The sequence below is a fragment of the Salmo trutta genome, chromosome 22 (assembly GCF_901001165.1).
Source record: "Salmo trutta chromosome 22, fSalTru1.1, whole genome shotgun sequence".
NCBI classification, from domain to species: Eukaryota; Metazoa; Chordata; class Actinopteri; order Salmoniformes; family Salmonidae; genus Salmo; species Salmo trutta.
This window is the reverse complement of record NC_042978.1, coordinates 11,202,405-11,222,167: the sequence shown is the minus strand read 5'-3', so window position 1 is coordinate 11,222,167 and position 19,763 is coordinate 11,202,405. Positions and strand designations below refer to the sequence as shown.

At 41.0% G+C, this 19,763-nt stretch overlaps 1 protein-coding gene and 1 long non-coding RNA gene across 2 annotated transcripts; one reads left to right on the top strand and one right to left on the bottom strand.

Moving 5' to 3' along the window:
* The first annotated feature begins 427 nt into the window (after nt 1–427).
* Nucleotides 428–18,286, top strand: LOC115158070 (excitatory amino acid transporter 5). Its single transcript, XM_029706571.1, has 11 exons — nt 428–692; nt 3,023–3,102; nt 4,009–4,224; nt 8,925–8,967; nt 11,085–11,292; nt 13,044–13,143; nt 14,995–15,228; nt 15,942–16,136; nt 16,513–16,647; nt 16,868–16,970; nt 17,427–18,286. Exons 1-11 carry the CDS (start codon nt 435–437, stop codon nt 17,577–17,579), a joined length of 1,725 nt encoding a protein of 574 aa, XP_029562431.1. The 5' UTR covers nt 428–434; the 3' UTR covers nt 17,580–18,286.
* Nucleotides 7,444–9,609, bottom strand: LOC115158071 (uncharacterized). The gene is made up of 2 exons (XR_003868616.1): nt 9,299–9,609; nt 7,444–8,185 (listed from the first exon to the last, which is right to left on the bottom strand). It is a non-coding gene; the product is annotated as an uncharacterized LOC115158071 (long non-coding RNA).
* Nucleotides 18,287–19,763: the final 1,477 nt, after the last annotated feature.

The window sequence follows — 19,763 nt, the reverse complement described above, 5'->3', positions numbered from 1 at the left end:
TGTAGCAGGTGACCCGGAAGACTACCCAGAACAGCTAGAAGAGGATGAATCCTCCATTATCAGCCTAATTTTTCCACTGTGCTTCTGCTTCCACCTCTGCTTGCTCTTTGAGGTCTAGGCTGTGTTACTGTAATACAGCACTTTGTGACAACTGAAGTAAAAGGGACTTTATAAGTAAATGTGATGATTGATTGAGATGACAAGATATAAACAATGAAGTTCAAAAGCATGGCAGCCTGCTACCGAACAACAAATACTTGTTAGATGTTATTACATGCTTGTAAGCCTCTTAGTCCCACATTCTCCCTAACTGTGGGCTTTGGCTGGCTGCCATTCACTCTTCACAATCCATGATGGCTTAATCCCCATGTAAGCTAAATGAATTGCCCCCTCCAGAAGAAGTTGACTGTCTTCCCAGTGAAGGACTTGGCACTATGGAGGAGCTACTACTGCCCACAGATGGAAAGGAAACACGGTACAACAATAGTTCCTATTCTCCAAGAGGAGACTCTGGGGGGAAACCCATGTACGAACGTGTCAAGACATCTTTACATGGGACTTTCGTCGTTGACTTGAAACAGTGGCTGAGGGGGTACCTGAAGCTCAACGGCTTGCTGACGCTCTCGGTTTTTGCCGTGTTGGCCGGCTGTCTCCTGGGGTTCATGTTGAGAGGGAGCCATCTCTCTACCCAGGTACGTGGTTCTTTATCACAAAGTCGGATGCATGTGCAAATGCTCCTTGATTATTTGAAGTGCCAGCCTGCCAGGTCCATATGTCTCCCTTGGCAGTGCATACATTTCTGTGTTTGAATATATCTCTCTCTTTTCGGATGAGGCGGATCCGTGAAAGTGTTCCACTTAAACGCCCGATAGAGCTCCTGTTTGCATTGGAGAACATCAACCGGCAGACGTAATGGACCATTGAGAGAAGCTTCTAGTGCACGACACCATCAGCAAATGATGGGACTGGAACCTGAAAAGTGGTGTGCGTTAATTGTTATAGCAACAGAGAGCCAGCGCACCGCTAGAAGAGCAGCCCTGGTAGCATGCATTCATCCCCTTGATTGAAAAAGTGGTTGTTAGGGAAGGAGTTAATGACCTCTACTCAGCAACGTGTTTCAGTTCCTGAGAGGAAAGTTCTCCGCTGATGCAAATGTAGCAGTTTCAACGCATTTTGTGGCAGAATAAATTCTAATCTAGACCATTGATGGTGAACCGATTACTGGCTTCAGAAAAATAAATGCAGCATATTGTTGGAGAGCAACAGTAGACACCTAGAGAGTTATAGGCCATCTATGGTGCTCATAAGGTAAAGAAGGATAGGTATCGCATGCCCACATTATCACGCCCTTCCTGTCCACTTTTACATGAAGACAAAAGGAATGCAATGTTCAGAACAGTAGATATTTGGGGTCAATCCAAGCTCAGTCCTGTCAGGAGAAGAGGGGATTATTTGATCTCAGACAGACTTGGCTTGCGAAAGCAAACATGGCCTAAAGTGTACTCGATAATCATAGGTGTGAGGTGACGCATGACCCAAAGCTGATGTTTGTAAGTCAGTGGAGGTTTAACCTGAGGAAATTACTGTGCGTGTTACTACCAAGAACTACACTCAACAAACATATAAACACAACATGTAAAGTGCTGGTCCCATGTGCTGAATAAAGTATCCCAGAAATGTTCCATATGTACAAAAAGCTTATTTCTCTCACATTTTGTGGACAAATTTGTTTACTGTACATCCCTGTTTGTGAGCATCTTATCCTTTGTCAAGATAATCCATCCACCTGACAGGTGTGGTATATCAAGAAGCTGATTAAACCGCATGATCATTACACAGATGCACCTTGTGCTGGGGGCGATAAAAGGCCACTAAAATGTGCAGTTTTGTCACACAACACAATGCCACAGACGTCTCAAGTTTTGAGGGAGCGTGCAATTGGCATGCTGACTGCAAGAATGTCCACCAGAGTGGTTGTCAGAGAACGCCATTTTAAAGAATTTGGCAGTATGTCCAACCGACCTTAAAACTGAAGACCACGTGTAACCACGCCAGCTCAGGACCTCCACATTCAGCTTCTTCATCTGCGGGATCATCAGAGGGGGGGGAGTATTTCTGTCTGTAATAAAGCTCTTTTGAGGGGGAAAACAGATTCTGATTGGCTGAGCCTGGCTGTCAAGTGGGTGGGCCTATGCCCCCCCCCCCAGGCTCACCCATGGCGGTGCCCCTGCCCTGTCATGTGAAATGCATAGATTAGGGCCTAATCAATGTATTTATATTGACTGATTTCCTTATGTGAACTGCAACTCAGGAAAAACGTTGAAATTGTTGCATGTTGCGTTTATATTTTTGTTCAGTATATCTGAGTCACTTATAGTCATAGATGGCTCTGAGACCCATCAGTGCCATCCAAACATTTTAAACCACGTTGATTTATCATTTTTATCAACACCAATGACTGATGTAAAGCAGTGTTGTGATATTGTAATGCAAAAGGTAATAGTCCATACCTATGAACCAGATTGAATCAACCAATATTATTCACAGTTATTTCTTTACTATTTTGAAAACCAAGAACAACCTTCCACCTTTTCACAAGGGGTGAATCTGAAAAGCCTTTTCCTCAATTTCCCTTCTCAAAACATTGAAGGAGAAGGAGCATTGGAGGAGAAGGAACATTTGATCTTCTATCATGTTCTCCTGACCTTCTTTTGGTGGTTTGAGAAGGAATCTAGGAGAGAGGACACGAAGAATCAAGCAAAAGGCTTTTGACATTCACCCAAGTGTGTGCTGATGGGCACTTTTTTCTAGAAGAAAGGAATACTTGAAACAAAAATATCTGTCCAACTATTGTAAAGGGTCTCCTGTGGAAAGAGAAGTTTTGGAATATGTTTGAAGGTGCCATTTTTTTCCCAACAATCATCCTCCTCAAATGTGTTAAGTCACCAGCTGCCACTGCTTTGGAGTGAGTGCTTCATCCCTACTTAATTAACATGAATGTTTCTTCTGATTTCCCCTCCAGGCTAAGATTTATTTTTCATTCCCTGGAGAACTTCTCATGAGAGTGCTCAAAATGCTGATCCTCCCCCTCATCACGTCCAGGTAACATCTTTAATGTCAACTCCTTTCCATTAATATGGTTGCATATTCAACCAGTAATATAGTAATAAAAGTATAATTTGATGTTCACTGTGAATTCCTCTTGTTGATTGAATATACTTCACACACCACAAAAAAGAACCCGCCTCAAAAGTGACTTTTGAGAAAAATGCATAACTGGACTAGGTGTTAAATGAATTGGAGAGAATGCTGACTGCAGGACGACTTTTGATGTTGTCATCACACCGCACCCAATGATAGTAGCTACCCCATATAGACAGGTAATGATATCACATCTTCATTCAAGTTGAATGGGGCCTAAAACATTACAACAAAACAAGACTTTAGAAGCCAGATTTCAGTAGATTCCATATGGTCGACATAATATGACAGGTTCCAGTTATATTACAACTGTCAGATAGTATATAGCCTCTGCCAATTCCCCAAAAACCAGATATTCCGGTTTTCAGGGGAAATGGAAACAAGGCGACGCTCAAGGCGACGCTTCATCTTAACTCCTCCTCCACATTTACTGGATTGGTTGAACAGTGCAGAAGAGAACCTCCCCCCACAGTTTTTTCTTCTTCTTGTCAATACCAGTATGTAGGGGATCTAGTTTCAGGCATTTATTTTATGCCTGCTATGTTTGGTTAGGTAGTATAGGAAGTAGTACTTACAACAAACACTTGAAAAGGTGTCCTTCTGCCACTTCAATAGAAATGTTCACTAGATCTCACTTAGGTCCACACTCTCTCCCGGTCATTCTCCTTAGTTTCCTTTAATCACTCACTAGAATGGAACCATATTTGAGTACCAATTTAGGCACCTGAGCAATTATTGGGCCATTTTTATTGCATGTTTTCATTATTTCGCCCTAACCAATCCTCTCTCTCCTTTCTCTCTCTACAGTTTAATGTCAGGCCTGTCGTCTATGGAGTCCAAAGCCTGTTGTCGTGTGGGTGTTCTCACTGTGACCTACTACCTGTGGACCACCTTCATTGCGGTGGTGGTGGGTATCCTGCTGGTGATCATCATCAAGCCCGGGGTGGGCACTGAGATGGACAGCATCAGGCTAGGAGGAGGGCCCGTCATGACTTCTGCTGATGCCTTGCTAGATCTCATTAGGTGAGTGACCAATAAAGATAAACCAGAAGCAAAACTGAAGCGCGATTTCTACTTCAAATATCAAAGGGACGTGGAATGGCCCTGCTACAGTGCATTTGGAAAGTATTCAGACCCCATTCATTTTTACACATTTTGTTACGTTACAGCCTTATTTTAAAATGGATTAAATAAGAATACAATTCTCATCCATCTACACACCATACCCCATAATGACAAAGCGAAAACAGGTTAAGACATTTCTACCAATTTCTAAAAATCAAAAATAGAAATGTATTCAGCCCTTTTACTATGAGACTCAAAATTGAGCTCATTTGCATCCTGTTTCCATTGATCATTGATCATCCTTGAGATGTTTCTACAACTTCCTGGGAGTACACCTGTGGTAAATTCAATTGATTGGACATAATTTGGAAAGGCACACACCTTTCTATATAAGGTCCCACAGTTGGCAGTACATGTCAGAGCAAAAACCATGCCATGAGGTTGAAGGAATTGTCCGTAGAGCTCCGGGACAGGATTGTGTCAAGGCACAGATCTGAGGAAGAGTACAAAAACATTTCTGCAGCATTGAAGGTCCCCAAGAACACAGTGACCTCCATCATTCCTAGATGGAAGAAGTTTGGAACCACCAAGACTCTTCCTAGAGCTGGCCGCCTGGCCAAACTGAGCAATCTGGGGAGAAGGGCCTTGGTCAGGGAGGTGACCAAGAACCCAATGGTCACTCTGACAGAGCTCCAGAGTTCCTCTGTGGAGATGGGAGAACCTTCCAGAAGGACAACCATCTCTGCAGCGCTCCACCAATCAGGCCTTTATGGTAGAGTGGCCAGTTGGAAGCCTCTCCTCAGTAAAAGGCACATGACAACCCACTTGGAGTTTGCCAAAAGTCACCTAAAGGACTCTCAGACCATGAGAAACAATATTCTCTGGTCTAATGAAACCAAGATTGAACTATTTGGCCTAAATGCCAAGTGTCACGTCTGGAGGAAACCTGGTACCACCCCTACTGTGAAGCGTGGTGGTGGCAGAATCATGATGTGGGTATGTTTTTCAGCAGGTGGGACTGGTAGACTAGTCAGGATCGAGGGAAAGATGGACGGAGCAAAGTACAGAGAGATCCTTGATGAAAATCTGCTCCAGAGCGCTCAGGACCTCAGACTGGGGTGAAGGTTCACCTTCTAACAGGACAACGACCCTAAGTACACAGCCAAGACCACGCAGGAGTGGCTTCGAGACAAGTCTCTGAATGTCCTTGAGTGGCCCAGCCAGAGCCCGGACTTGAACCCGATCGAACATCTCTGGAGAGACCTTAAAATAGCTGTGCAGCAAAGCTCCTCTCCAACCTGATCGAGCTTGAGAGGATCTGCAGAGAAGAATGGGAGAAACTCCCCAAATGCAGGTGTGCCAACCTTGTAGCGTTTACTTATGTAAATGTGATATTTCAGTTTTTTTATTTTATACATTTGCAAACAGTTCTGAAAACCTGTTTTTGCTTTCTCATTATTGAGTATTGTGTGTAGATTGATGAGGAAAAACAAACAATTTAATCAATTTTAGAATAGGGCTGTAACATAACAAAATGTGGAAAAGGCCAAGGGGTCTGAATACTTTCTGAATGCACTGTATATCTTCAGTTTAGGGACAAACAATATACAATACATATAGTCTAGGAACAACCAATATCTTCAGACTTATTGGACGCAAAACCTAAGACAGTATTCAATCAATTGCAGACATAGCCACGGGAAGTCGGGGTGCTGAAGGTGCTGCAGCACCCCCTGAAAAATTTGAATATATTATTTTTATTAATACAAAAATATATATATATATTTTTGAACATTTAATTTTTCTCTTAAGTAGTGCACTTGGCCTTTACTAGTCCTGCATTAGCGGACCAATGTAGCCCTATGTAGCCCTATGTAGCGCGGGCAAAAAAATCACAGCACCCTCACCCCCAAACATCATCCCCTTTATGGTAGAGTGGCCAGATGGAAGGCAGTCCTCAGTCACAGACTCCAGATATTGATTTCCAGAAAGTGCTTTCTGCAGTAAGTTGGATTTGTTACAGCAGTGTGTCTTGGATGAAGGGAGTTGAGACTAGATTTAGAAACCGGCAGTCCTGTGGCATGGCCCCATTCAGTGCTGGCGGCAAATCTAGCACCCACAACCAGACTGCCAGTTTCTACAGTGAGCTCCACTGTATTGGGACAGTGACAATTGTGTTGTTGTTTTGGCTCTGTACTCCAGCACTTTGGATTTGAAGTGATATAATGACTAAAAGGTTAAAGTGGAGACTGTCAGCTTTAATTTCACTGTATTTTCATCCATATCGGGTAAACCATTTAGAAATGACAGAGTCCCCCCCATTTTACTGTACCAAAAGTATTGGGACAAATTCACTTACATGTATATTAGAGTAGTAAAAACTTAAGTATTTGGTCCCATATTCCTAGCACGCAATGACTACATCAAGCTTGTGACTCTACAAATTTGTTAGATGCATTTGCTGTTTGTTTTGGTTGTGTTTCAGATTATTTTGTGCCCAATAGAAATGAATGGTAAATAATGTATTGTGTCATTTTGGAGTCACTTTTATTGTAAATAAGAATACAATATGTTTCTAAACACTTCTACATTAATGTGGATGCTACCATGAATAATGATGAGTGAAAAAGTTAGAGGCATAAATACCATTCATTTCTATTGGGAACAAAATGATCTGAAACACAATCAAAACAAACAGCAAATGCATCCAAGTTGGTAGAGTCACAAGCTTGATGGAGTCATTGCGTGCTAGGATTATGGGACCAAATACTAAACTTTTGACTAATTCAATACACATAAGTGAATTTGTCCCAATACTTTTGGTCCTCTAAAACGGGGGGGGGTTATGTACAAAAAGTGACGTAATTTCTAAACTGTTCACCCGATATGGATGAAAATACCCTCAAATTAAAGCTGACAGTCTGCACTTTAACCTCATATTCATTGTATCATTTCAAATCCAAAGTGCTGGAGTACAGAGCCAAAACAACAACAACATTTTCACTGTTCTAATACTTTTGGAGCTCACTGTATGTCAAGTGTCAACTCCCTCCATACAGAAGTGCTGTGCAAATCCAACACAATTCCTACAGCATTAACCGGAAATCCACTGTCTACAATTGCTTGAATACCGGCTTCAGTTTAGTTACAACGTACATCTAGAGTCTCACACCAGCATTCTCAAGCAAAAAAAAAGTATCTGTAGTTTTAAAAACAGCCTATACTGTATATCCAGTCTAACAACAATACATTACCAGAATCTCACATCAAACTCATATCTAAAGTCAGTCCAAATCACAGTGGGGTTTGAATGTTCTGAAATAACCAAGACATGCTGAAGTCCAAGCCTATATCTTAAAGTGAGATCTATTGTTTGGGTGTTAATCAAAATTTTCATTTTCTTCGCTAAAATTAAGAACTTCAGTAGGCATTCCAGTCCAAATACCTACTTCTGGTAATTATTCAATTTAAAAATGTAAATGAATACAAATAAATAAATATGATAAAGACATGTAACTTTGTCATGTAAATTCAAAGCGTTTTTTCGCCCTGTTTTTTTTTATCGAATTAGGATATATTGACTCCAGTCCTGTTAAGTACAGTACTATAGGCCTGAAAGGCATGCTACTAGCTATTGTTGTCTATGCTTGGTAGTACTATGCAGTAGAAACAACCATCTCAGGAGGTTGGGACGTAAACACACAATCCAGTTAAAATGACAGTAGTCCAAAAGGGATGATTTACAGATTAACCCAGTCATGAACAGTGGGGATACAAATGATCTTGGTGGAGGATTGCTTCACCGGCATACGTCAGGAGGGCTTCTGGCTCGTGCCTGTCTGAAAGTACTTCCCTCTTTTAAGGGCCCTCACAGGAGTCGTCTGCCCTCTTCGTCCACTTATATATTCGACCTCTGACACTGCAGAGTAAAGAGAGGAATAGAGGAGAGCCAGAGTAAAAACTGATAAACGGGGGGGGGGGCAAATTGCCTCTACTGTGTTCACTGATGTAAAACGAAGACACTTCACAAGTTCTTCATTTCTTTGCAGAGGCATAGTAATAGTTTGGCCCATGTGAACACTTTAAACCTTAAAATACTTCATTTCATAAAATTTGTTTGTATTGTCAAAAAGCTGCACTTTATGCAGACATACATCAAAAGGTGTATTCATCACTTATATACATTCTGTGGAATACACATCAATGATTAGACTGCAGGGGACCACTTTCCTTTGCACGGCTCACAAATTACAAATGGCTCACAAATGACTGTAACAATACTTCTATAGCCTCGCTACTGTATATAGCCTGTCTTTTTACTGTCGTTTTATTTCTTTACTTACCTATTGTTCACCTAACACCTTTTTTGCACGATTAGTTAGAGCCTGTAAGTAAGCATTTCGCTGTAAGGTCTACACCTGTTGTATTCGGCGCACATGTCAAATAAACTTTGATTTAATTTGATTCAAAAGGTTGAAAAAGCATGTTATTCATGATCATACTTATCAAGTTGGTATTATTATGATTCCCTCTTATACGGAAATAATTACCCTTGACCCTTGACCTTGATCAGGAATGATTGGCCATGCGTTTTACCCTTACTGTATGCTCCAACATATCAACATGCTAAGCTAAATCATAACATTGTCTTTTTACAGGAATATGGTTCCTTCCAATCTTATTGAGGCGACATTTCAACAGGTAACACCAGACCAATGCTAATGTACAGTATGACACATATAGAGTCACTTCAGGAAGTATTCACACCCCCTGACTTTTTCTATATTTTATTGTGCTACAGCCTGAATTTTAAATATATTAAATTAAGATTGTGTGTCACCATACCTCATAATGTCAAAGTGGAATTATGTTTTTAGACATTTTTACAAATTCATTAAAAATGAAAAGCTGAAATGTCTTTAGTCAATAAGTATTCAACCCCTTTGTTATGGCGAGCCTAAATAAGTTCAGGGGGAAAGATTTGTTTAATAGAGCAATACAACCGACATGTAGATGCTTGTGAGAGTCTCACCTTTCCACAGAGTGTGTTAGTGTGTATCCCAAACTGTTCGTACACTGCACACAGATGTTGGCAGAAGAGGCTGTACCAACTTCAGATGAGTCCCGTGACGCTTGTGGGGGTCGTAGAGAACATCCACCACCGTGTTCGTGAGAGTTTGTAGGCCAAACAGTTCGGACGCTACAGACTTTTCGTGAGAAGACCGATTTTCGGGAAGTCTCATGGTCTGACAAACACCGCTCCAGCTCTGCCACCTTTCACCGTAGATGCGGAAGGGCGATATCGGCAGATGCGATGGATTGAGCCCATGGCAGATATCGATAGTTTAAACAGACGGATTTTGATGGGGATTTTTGAATTAGGTTAATTAGGTTTCCGCGGGGCCGTAGAATTGTACGCTAACTGTTAACATGCATTTTGGATGATTACCTCATCTCTGTACCCCAAACATAAAATGATCTGTAAGGTCCCTCAGTTGAGTAGTGAATTTCAAACACAGATTCAACTACAAAGACCAGGGAGGTTTTCCAATGCCTCGCAAAGAAGGGCACTTATAGGTAGATGGGTAAAAATAAAATAAAAATCAGCCATTGAATATCACTTTGAGTATGGTGAAGTTATTAATTACACTTTGGGTGGTGTATAAATAAACCCAGTCACTACAAAGATGCAGGTGTTTTTCCTTACTCAGTTTCCGGAAAGGAAGGAAACTTTTAATGGCTGTTATAGGAGAAAACTGGGGATGGATCAACAACATTGTAGTTACTCCACAATACTAACCCACATGTCAGTGAAAAGAAGGAAGCCTCCACAGAATAACAAATATTCCAAAACATGCATCCTATTTGCAATAAGGCACTAAAGTAAAACTGCAAAAAATGTGGGCAAGAAATTAACTTTATATCCTGAATACAAAGCGTTATGTTTTGGGAAAATCCAACACAACACATCACTGAGTGCCACTCTTCATATTTTCAAGCATGGTGGTGGCTGCATCATGTTATGGATATGCTTGTAATCGGCAAGGGCTAGGGAGATTTTTAAGATAAAAAGAAACCGAATAGAGCTAAGCGCAGGCAAAATTTTAGAGGAAAAGCTTTCTCAGTGTGCTTTCCAACAGACACTGATAGACAAATTCACCTTTCAGCAGGACAATAACCTAAAATACAAGGCCAAATATACATAGGAGTTGCTTACCAAGACGTCATTGAATGTTCTTGAGTGGCCTAGTTACAGTTTTGACTTAAATCGTCTTGAAAGCCTATGACAAGACTTGAAAATGGCAGTCTAGCAATGATCAACAACCAACTTGACAGAGCTTGAAGAATTCTTTAAAGAATAATGTACAAATATTGTACAATTTAGGTGTGCAAAGCTCTTACAGACTTACCTCTTAAAAGACTCACAGCTGTAATCGCTGCAAAAGGTGATTCTAACATGTATTGACTCAGGGGTGTGAATACTTATGTAAATGAGATATTTCTGTATTTCATTTTCAATAAATTTGCAAACATTTCTAAAAACTGGTTTTCACTTTGTTATGGGGTATTGTGTAGATGGGTGAGATTTTTTATTTATCTAATTCATTTTGAATTCAAGTTGTAACACAAGAAAATGTGCAACACGTCAAGGGGTATGAATACTTTCTATAGGCACTGTACCATTGTTTATTTAATAATATGCCAGACATAGAAGATCTTCCATTGGTAGTGATTAACAAGTCAAGACAAATCCCTACAGCTCATGGGTATTGGACTTTAAATCACCTTCGTCATCTGTAATGTTCTTATTGATCCAGTACAAAACAGATCTGGTCCGTATCCTGAAAGTCCCCAGGGTCACAGTGCAGCCCAACTTTGTGTACATCATGCCTGACGATAGTGGTCCCACTGGTCGGACCGTGTTCCTGGAGCTCACTCCACCCCCTGACATTCACTACAAGACCAGAGCTGGCAGCAACCAACAGATGAACGTGCTGGGGATCGTCATCTTCTCTGCCACCATGGGTAAAGACAGTTTATCTTCTGTTTTCTTTTTTCTTCTTTTCTGTATCAATGCTACAGTTGAAGTTGGGAGTTTACATACACCTTAGCCAAATACATTTAAACTCAGTTTTTCACAATTCCTGACATTTAATCCTAGTAGAAATTCCCTGATTTAGGTCAGTTAGGATCACCACTTTATGTTAAGAATGTAAATAGTAGAGAGAATGATTTATTTCAGCTTTTATTTCTTTCATCACATTCCCAGTGGGTCAGAAGTTAACATATACTCAATTAGTATTTGGTAGCATTGCCTTTAAATTGTTTAACTTGGGTCAAACGTTTTGGGTAGCCTTCCACAAGCTTCCCACAATAATTTGGGTGAATTTTGGCCCATTCCTCCTGACAGAGCTGGTGTAACTGAGTCAGGTTTGTAGGCCTCATTGCTCGCACACGTTTTTTCAGTTTTGCCCACAAATTTTCTATAGGATTGAGATCAGGGCTTTGTGATGGCCACTCCAGTACCTTGACTTTGTTGTTCTTAAGCCATTTTACCACAACTTTGAAAGTCTGCTTGGCGTCATTGTCCATTTGGAAGACCCATTTGCGACCAAGCTTTAACTTCCTGATTGATGTCTTGAGATGTTGCTTCAATATATCCACATAATTTTACTTTCTCATGATGCCATCTATTTTGTGAAGTGCACCAGTCCCTCCTACAGCAAAGCACCCCCACAACATGATGCTGCCACCCCCATGCTTCACGGTTGGAATGGTGTTCTTCGGCTTGGAAACCTCCCCCTTTTTCCTCCAAACATAATGATGGTCATTATGACCAAACAGTTCTATTTTTGTTTCATCAGACCAGGGACATTTCTCCAAAAAGTACGATCTTTGTCCCCATGTGCAGTTGCAAACCGTAGTCTGGCTTTTTTTTGGCGGTTTTGGAGCAGTGGCTTCTTCCTTGCTGAGTGGCCTTTCAGGTTTTGTCGATATAGGACTCGTTTTACTGTGGATATACATACTTTTGTACCTGTTTCCTCCAGCATCTTCACAAGGTCCTTTGCTGTTGTCCTGGGATTGATTTGCACTTTTCGCATTAAAGTACGTTCATCTCCAGGAGACAGAACGCGTCTCCTTCCTGAGTGGTATGACGCCTGCGTGGTCCCATGGTGTTTATACTTGCGTACTATTGTTTGTACAGATGAACGTAGTACCTTCAGGCATTTGGAAATTGCTCCCAAGGATGAACCAGACTTGTGGAGGTCTACAATTTTTTTTCTGAGGTCTTGGCTGATTTCTTTTGATTTCCCCATGAAGCAAAGAGGCACTGAGTTTGAAGGTAGGCCTTGAAATACATCCACAGGTACACCTCCAATTGACTGAAATTATGTCAGTTAGCCTATCAGAAGCTTCTAAAGCCATGACATATTTTTCTGGAATTTTACAAGTTGTTTAAAGGCAAAGTCAACTTAGTGTATGTAAACTTGTGACCCACTGGAATTGTGATACAGTAAGTGAAATAATTGTGATAAAATAAGTGAAATAATCTGTCTGTAAACATTTGTTGGAAAAATTCCTTGTGTCATGCACAAAGTAGATGTCCTAACCGACTTGTCAAAGCTATAGTTTGTTAACAACAAATTTGTGGAGTGGTTGTAAAACGAGTTTTAATGACTCCAACCTAAGTGTATGTAAACTTCCGACTTCAACTGTATATGTATCCATCTCTAATCCATCTCCATCTCTAAATCATTTTAATTTTGCTTTTTTAGGGCTGTTACTGGGGAAAATAGGCGAGAGAGGAGCACCACTAGTTAACTTGTGTCAGTGTATCAACGAATGTGTCATGAAAATCATCAACACTGCTGTTTGGTAAGTGGGGGACGAGCTTTGTAAATAGTTTACATTATCATGGTTCCACTGGCTCAGTGGGTTAGAGAATGGCAACACCAGGTTTGTGGATTTGATGTCCATTCAGTGTGATTTTCTGAGGTTACGACCTGTACACGGGCATGTGGTGAGAAAGGGGTCATTGTCTTGTGGTCAAGCTGTGGTGGAGAAGTCAGGCGACGGGTCTTGCTTCGTTCCACCCAGCAGTGAACTGCACATGCCAAGGATTAGTCGAGCAGGAGTAGCTCACCCTGTGCTCAGGGTCAACAGTGACCTATCCCAGGGACCTCTGGCACCACCAGGGCAGAATGAATGGCCCCTCTCATTGAAGCCACAGCGGTTCAAGGTCGACCGCGATACTGTAGGCATTGTTTGCAGAAAACAGGATCCCCCATTATAGTGACTGGAAAAAATGACAATCTTCGGGGTCAATCTTTGGGTAAAATCGAATACAACCATGGTACCAATAATTGATCATTTAGTTGCTAATGGCAGCTTGCAGTACCCCAGTCGGCCTTCAACTTGAGTAACTCAATGAGAGGGGCACTAAAGCTAGCCTGCAACGTCACTTCCTTGAGTATTTCAAACTGTGCCGTCACTAGTTACCACAGCCACATAGTCAGAATTATGGCTAAACCCTGCCTATTTCTAAAATGTATCTTCTTAAAATCAGATTTTAAACCTAACCTTAACCACAATGTTTAACCCTAACCTTAAATTAGAATCAAAAAGCAACAAAATAAATCATGAATTTTTATGATATAGCCAGTTTTGACTTTGTGGCTATGGTAACTAGTGACAACAATATTATGTCTCCATGAGACGCCATCTTAACCAATTTCATTTGGCTTCAATGTGCTATTGAGTCTTCACATAAGTGAATGGTGTCATGTGATCGATGGCTTTGTCCATTTATTTATATATATATATATACAGTCATTAGGCACATTGCATGCAGCTCAGGTTTACCTGAAACTGGCCCGGCCATATTGGATGATGTCACTTACCACAGAGGTTCTGCTGATATAGGACCGACCTCAAAGACTTGAATGGCTCTTGGCTCTGACATGTTTTTAGAGGCAGGAATAAACTCACATGAGACAACAGGGCAATTTTTGTTTTCTTTTTTTGTGAATACAGTTTTCACAATACATAGCATGATATAAATTACAATTTATTTATTTTTATTCTGTTTTACTGGGTGGAAACTGCTCATTAGGAAAAACACATTTGACCTATAGGTAACTGCCCAAATGATGGAAACACTTGAGTAAATGAGGGATATATTGAAAGCAGGTGCTTCCACACAGGTGTGGTTTCTGAGTTAATTAAGCAGTTAACATCCCTTCATGCTTAGTGTGTATAAATGGTATAAAAATGCTGGGCAGGCCACTATTTTGTCTGTCATGGCTATGACCCCATAGGATGACAGTGCCCCCATCCCCAGGCCACGAGTGGTCACTGAATGGTTTGATGAGCATTTAAACGATATAAACCATATGCCATGGCCACCTACGTCACCAGCTCTTAACCCAATTGAACCCTTATGGGAGATTCTTTAATAGCGCCTGAGATATCCTTTTCCACCACCATCAACAAAACACAAAATTATGGAATTTCTTGTGGAAGAATGGTGTTACATCCGTCCAATAGAATCTATGCTAAGGTGCATTGAAGCTATTCTGGCTCATGGTGGCCCAACGCCCTATTAAGACACTTTATGTTGGTGTTTCCTTTATTTTGGCAGTTACATGTAGGTTGTATAGAAAGTCTTTGGAGGTGTTTCTTGACCAACAGTGAAACACAGTTCTTCCTTTTTTAATTTCCGGACAGGTATTTTCCATTTGGGATCATATTCCTCGTAGCTGGAAAAATCCTGGACATGCAGGACCCATCTACTCTTGGGAAGAAGCTGGGCTGGTACACCGTCACTGTTCTTGCCGGGCTTTTTGTCCACGGCCTCATCCTCCTCCCCTTCTTCTACCTCATCCTGACTCGGAAAAACCCTTTCACTTTCATCAGAGGCCTGCTTCAAGCCTTGGTCATAGCACTGGCCACCTCCTCAAGGTCTGTCTGTGTCCTATTTTCTCATTAAACAATGACCTTTTTCACTGTCCTGGAGGGCTGTAGTGTGCAGGGCTGCAGTGTGCAACCAACAACCTGGGTTGGGGTCAATTCCTTTCTTAATTCAGGAAGTGAATTGACATTAAACTCATGTTGAATCGGAAATTGACTTTTTTCAATTTGTGATTAGAATTTCAGTTCACCCCCTGATTTGAAATTAAAGTGACCCCCCCCCCCCCCCCCCCATTCAGCTGAGTCATATAACACCTGATTCATTTGATTCAGGTGTGTTAGTGCTGGGTTGGGACAAAATCTTGCAAACACTGTGGCCCTCCAGGTCTAGGTGTGAAGAACACTGTCCCAGAGGGTTGAGCTGAATGCATGAAAAAGGTTCCTTATAAACATTGTAATGTTTGATTGATCATCTCCAGTTTCAAACACTTTCTTTGAAACTCTTAAAACTTACTCAAATGCATCTGCATCATGTTGCTATTGATCCACGGTATGGTGTTTAGAGGCGAACAGTCAAGAACAGAAATGCATTAAGAGAATAATAGCCTAAATGTACAAAAAAAAGCATGAAAGCTGATTGTTGTAATTAAGTACCGGTAGTGTAAACGAAACTATTCCCAAAGGAGGAAAACAAACAATAATATATCCAGAGGATATCAGTTAGAATGGTAAAAGTCCCTTAACTCAACTCTCTCCCTCTTAAGTTCTGCCACTCTGCCCATTACTATGAAGTGCTTGCTGGAGAACTGCAATGTGGATCGGCAGATAGCGCGTTTCGTGCTGCCTGTGGGCGCCACCATTAACATGGACGGAACAGCTCTTTACGAGGCCGTGGCGGCCATCTTTATCGCCCAGGTCAACGATTATGAGCTGGACTTTAGCCAGCTGGTCACCATTAGGTATGTATGGGGTTTCAAATCACTCCAATTCTCATGTAAACTTTCTCATAAAGCTACCCAGTCCATATACTGGGTGAAACTTTGAGTCCTAACTCAAATGCAGTAACCGTTCGGTGTAGTCTGCCATGACAGTCTTGGTTCTGGGTGCCATCATTATAACCATTTCACAAAAAGTAACATCCTGATATGACCTGTTTCACACAACTACATGGGAATGTCACTGTACAAAATGAATGTGATGTTTTTCATGATGAGATTTGGTCACTGTTTTTGAACTTTTTAAAGGGTATAGCTCATATCATATTAACCATAGCAGGACAATATTGTAATGCACCTTCTTAGCTGAGTAATTGATTGTGTTGGTCTCTGTTCGAAGTATAACAGCTACAGCTGCCAGCATAGGTGCTGCTGGGATCCCCCAGGCCGGCCTCGTCACCATGGTGATTGTGCTGACATCAGTGGGTCTGCCACCTGATGACATCACTCTCATTGTGACCATCGACTGGGTACTGTAAGTTCACTATGACAACAATTACTCATCCAATATCTACATAGTGGAACAAATACCACATGTTAATAGTGACTGAAACAGCAGAACATTTTATGTTAAAAAAGTGAATTCATTCATATGTCAAAGGAAACCTTAAATTATTTCTGCATTCAGAAGCAAACGTTTTTTGGTTGGAGTGAGAGGGTTACCTCTGGAGCCTTTGTATTCCCTGTCCTCTCAGGGACAGATTCCGAACCATGATCAACGTGCTGGGAGACGCCCTGGCAGCAGGAATCATCGGCCACTTATGTCAGAAAGACTTTCCTCGCAGACCTACTGGCAAGGTAGGCAGCTGTCACTGTCTAGCCACAACCCCATCATAACAATTGAGCTATAGTCCTAAGCTAATGTCGAACTGTTTTCATGGGAGGTATCAGAGGCCCTACACATTTGAGGCCCTGCACACAATAATGATTGTCTTAAATTGATTTAATGTGTCTGCCAGCCAGGGTTACACATTTAACAGTCTGAAATCAATATGTCATGTGAATCTAGACCTCAAAGTCTGCGCAGTTTGTCACTTATTACAGAGATACTGATCTGTGTGTGTGCGTGTGCATGTGTGTGCGTGTGTGTGTGTGTATGTGTGTGTGTGTGTGTGTGTGTGTGTGTGTGTGTGTGTGTGTGTGTGTGTGTGTGTGTGTGTGTGTGTGTGTGTGTGTGTGTGTGTGTGTGTGTGTGTGTGTGTGTGTGTGTGTGTGTGTGTGTGTGTGTGTGTGTGTGTGTGTGTTCCTCCCTAGTCACAACCTTCATATGGCACACAGAACTCTCACAACATGCAGAACGGTGTGCCTATGACTGAGCTGCCTCTGCACAAGCAGGACTGCTGCTATGATGTGATGGGGGACACAGTCAACGAGAGGCCTACCATCTACAACATCTGTCAAGTTTAACTCCCGGAAAGACATTAACCTCAAATGATGGATACATTTGGTGTACTTTTCCCCTGCTCGTGCCATGAAACGGTACTGAAAGAACCTGCTCCTGCTGTCACCTATCCAGTCTTTTTGTGACAAAACTTTTTGGGACCGAACATTTTCGCTTTGTCGGTGACACACTGCAATGGACAAATCAGGGTTTTCCACAAAGACCTTTTATTTAAAAAAAAATAATTTAAACAGTGATGAGTTAGGAATCGCCCAAATGTACTACTACGATCTTGTCTATGTGGTATTGACTCTTGCTATTAACTCGAGTCGTATAACGTCCTGTGGATTCACTGGATGTTTTTTTCCACTGTTCCTCACCATGGTTTCTATGGTCCATGTGACAGTCATAATAACAGCATGCAGGTATGCATTTTGAACAACTTGTTTGGCTTGATTTTATTTTTTTGCATGCAAAGGAAGTAGGTCTACTGTCGGGTCATAATGGACATTCTGGGTCAATGGCAATAAACTCATTTCACTCAACTTCGTCTTCTATTTAATGCGCCTAACATTTATTGGCAGTTTCAACAATCTAAAGGGAAAGTACAAGGGGGGGAATGTTGTAGAATTCAAAACACGTCCTCTGATGATCTTTTTTTGTAGTTGACCCCGCTTTTTTTGTATTCAAAAACCTAAATGCAATGTTGCCTTAAATAAAAAATGTCACTTGTTTTCAAGATTAAGTCATTTATCTACACAGACACCAACCATTTTGTTTGCCAATGCACACAGACGAACTACCATATCATTCTTCCCTTAATCATAGCAACATAGTACTCAAGGAATTACATTGTTTCTTCAGACTCATTTATTGTAGTTATTTGAAAAATAATTTGTTTGTTTTAAGTTGCTTGATTTCTGGTGTATTTATATTCTGTAATCAAATACCTTCCCCGTAGCTCAGTTGGTAGAGCATGGTGTTTGCAACACCAGGGTTGTGGGTTCAATTCCCACAGGGGGCCAAGTACGAAGAAAAAAAAAAAATGTATGAAATGAAAATGAAATGTATGCATTCACTACTGTAAGTCGCTGTGGATAAGAGCGTCTGCTAAATGACTAAAATGTAAATGTAAATACAACGTCATGGATGTGAGTTCCTTTCAGTGATTAATCCAGTTAGTTAGGACATGAGGAAGCCATGAGTATGAAGCCCTTGAACGGCATGCACACACATGTGCCTCTGGTGTTAGTGAGAGATTAAGTCACGGTGAAGACTTGTACAAAGAAGAAGGATTACGGAGGAGGGTCTTTTGGCTTTAAGTGCTTGAGTTTACAGTGCTTGAGTTTACAGTGCCTTTGTCATCCACAAGGACATTACTGACCTACTAGCCATTTGGGTATGGAAGATAAACTTGTTGTAAATGGCATGCTTTTGACTGGTTTGCAAATCTTGTTTGGTTATCTAACAAGGCTGAGGGTTGCCTAAAACTGTCTCAGATTGACCTATCAGGTAGGCATAAAACCTTCTCTCCTACTTTTTTGATTTGTTTTATTTTATTTCACCTTTATTTAACCAGGTAGGCTAGTTGAGAACAAGTTCTCATTTACAACTGCAACCTGGCCAAGATAAAGCAAAGCAGTGCGACAAAAACAACAACAGAGTTACACATGGGATAAACAAACGTACAGTCAATAACACCATAGAAAATCTGTATACAGTGTGCGCAAATGAAACTCCGTGTTGTTCCATTTAATTTCAGCAAGCCATGACACTCACCATCTCAAATCGTTCTGAAATGGTTTCTGTAGTTAGAGACAGATAAGCATTTCTGCCAAATTATTTTGTTGAAAAGCAATTTAAACTCTGAGAAAATAAGCTAATTGATTGCACCCAAATTTGCCATTTCAATTTATATTATTCATATAATATTCATACCCAACATACCCAAATACCTCATACCCCTGCACATTGTACTGGTACTCCCTGATTGTAGGTCCATTTTTGTGTACTTTATTCCATGTGTTATTATTTGTCTTTTTAGTATTATTTTATTGGGCTCGTAAGCAAGCATTTCACGGTAAAGTCTACACCTGTTGTATTTGGCGCATGTGATTAATATAGTTTGATTTGAACCTAACCACTTAACAATGGCTCAGATGTGAGGAATCCAAATAAATGGTGAAAAGCCACCCATGGACTCCCCATAC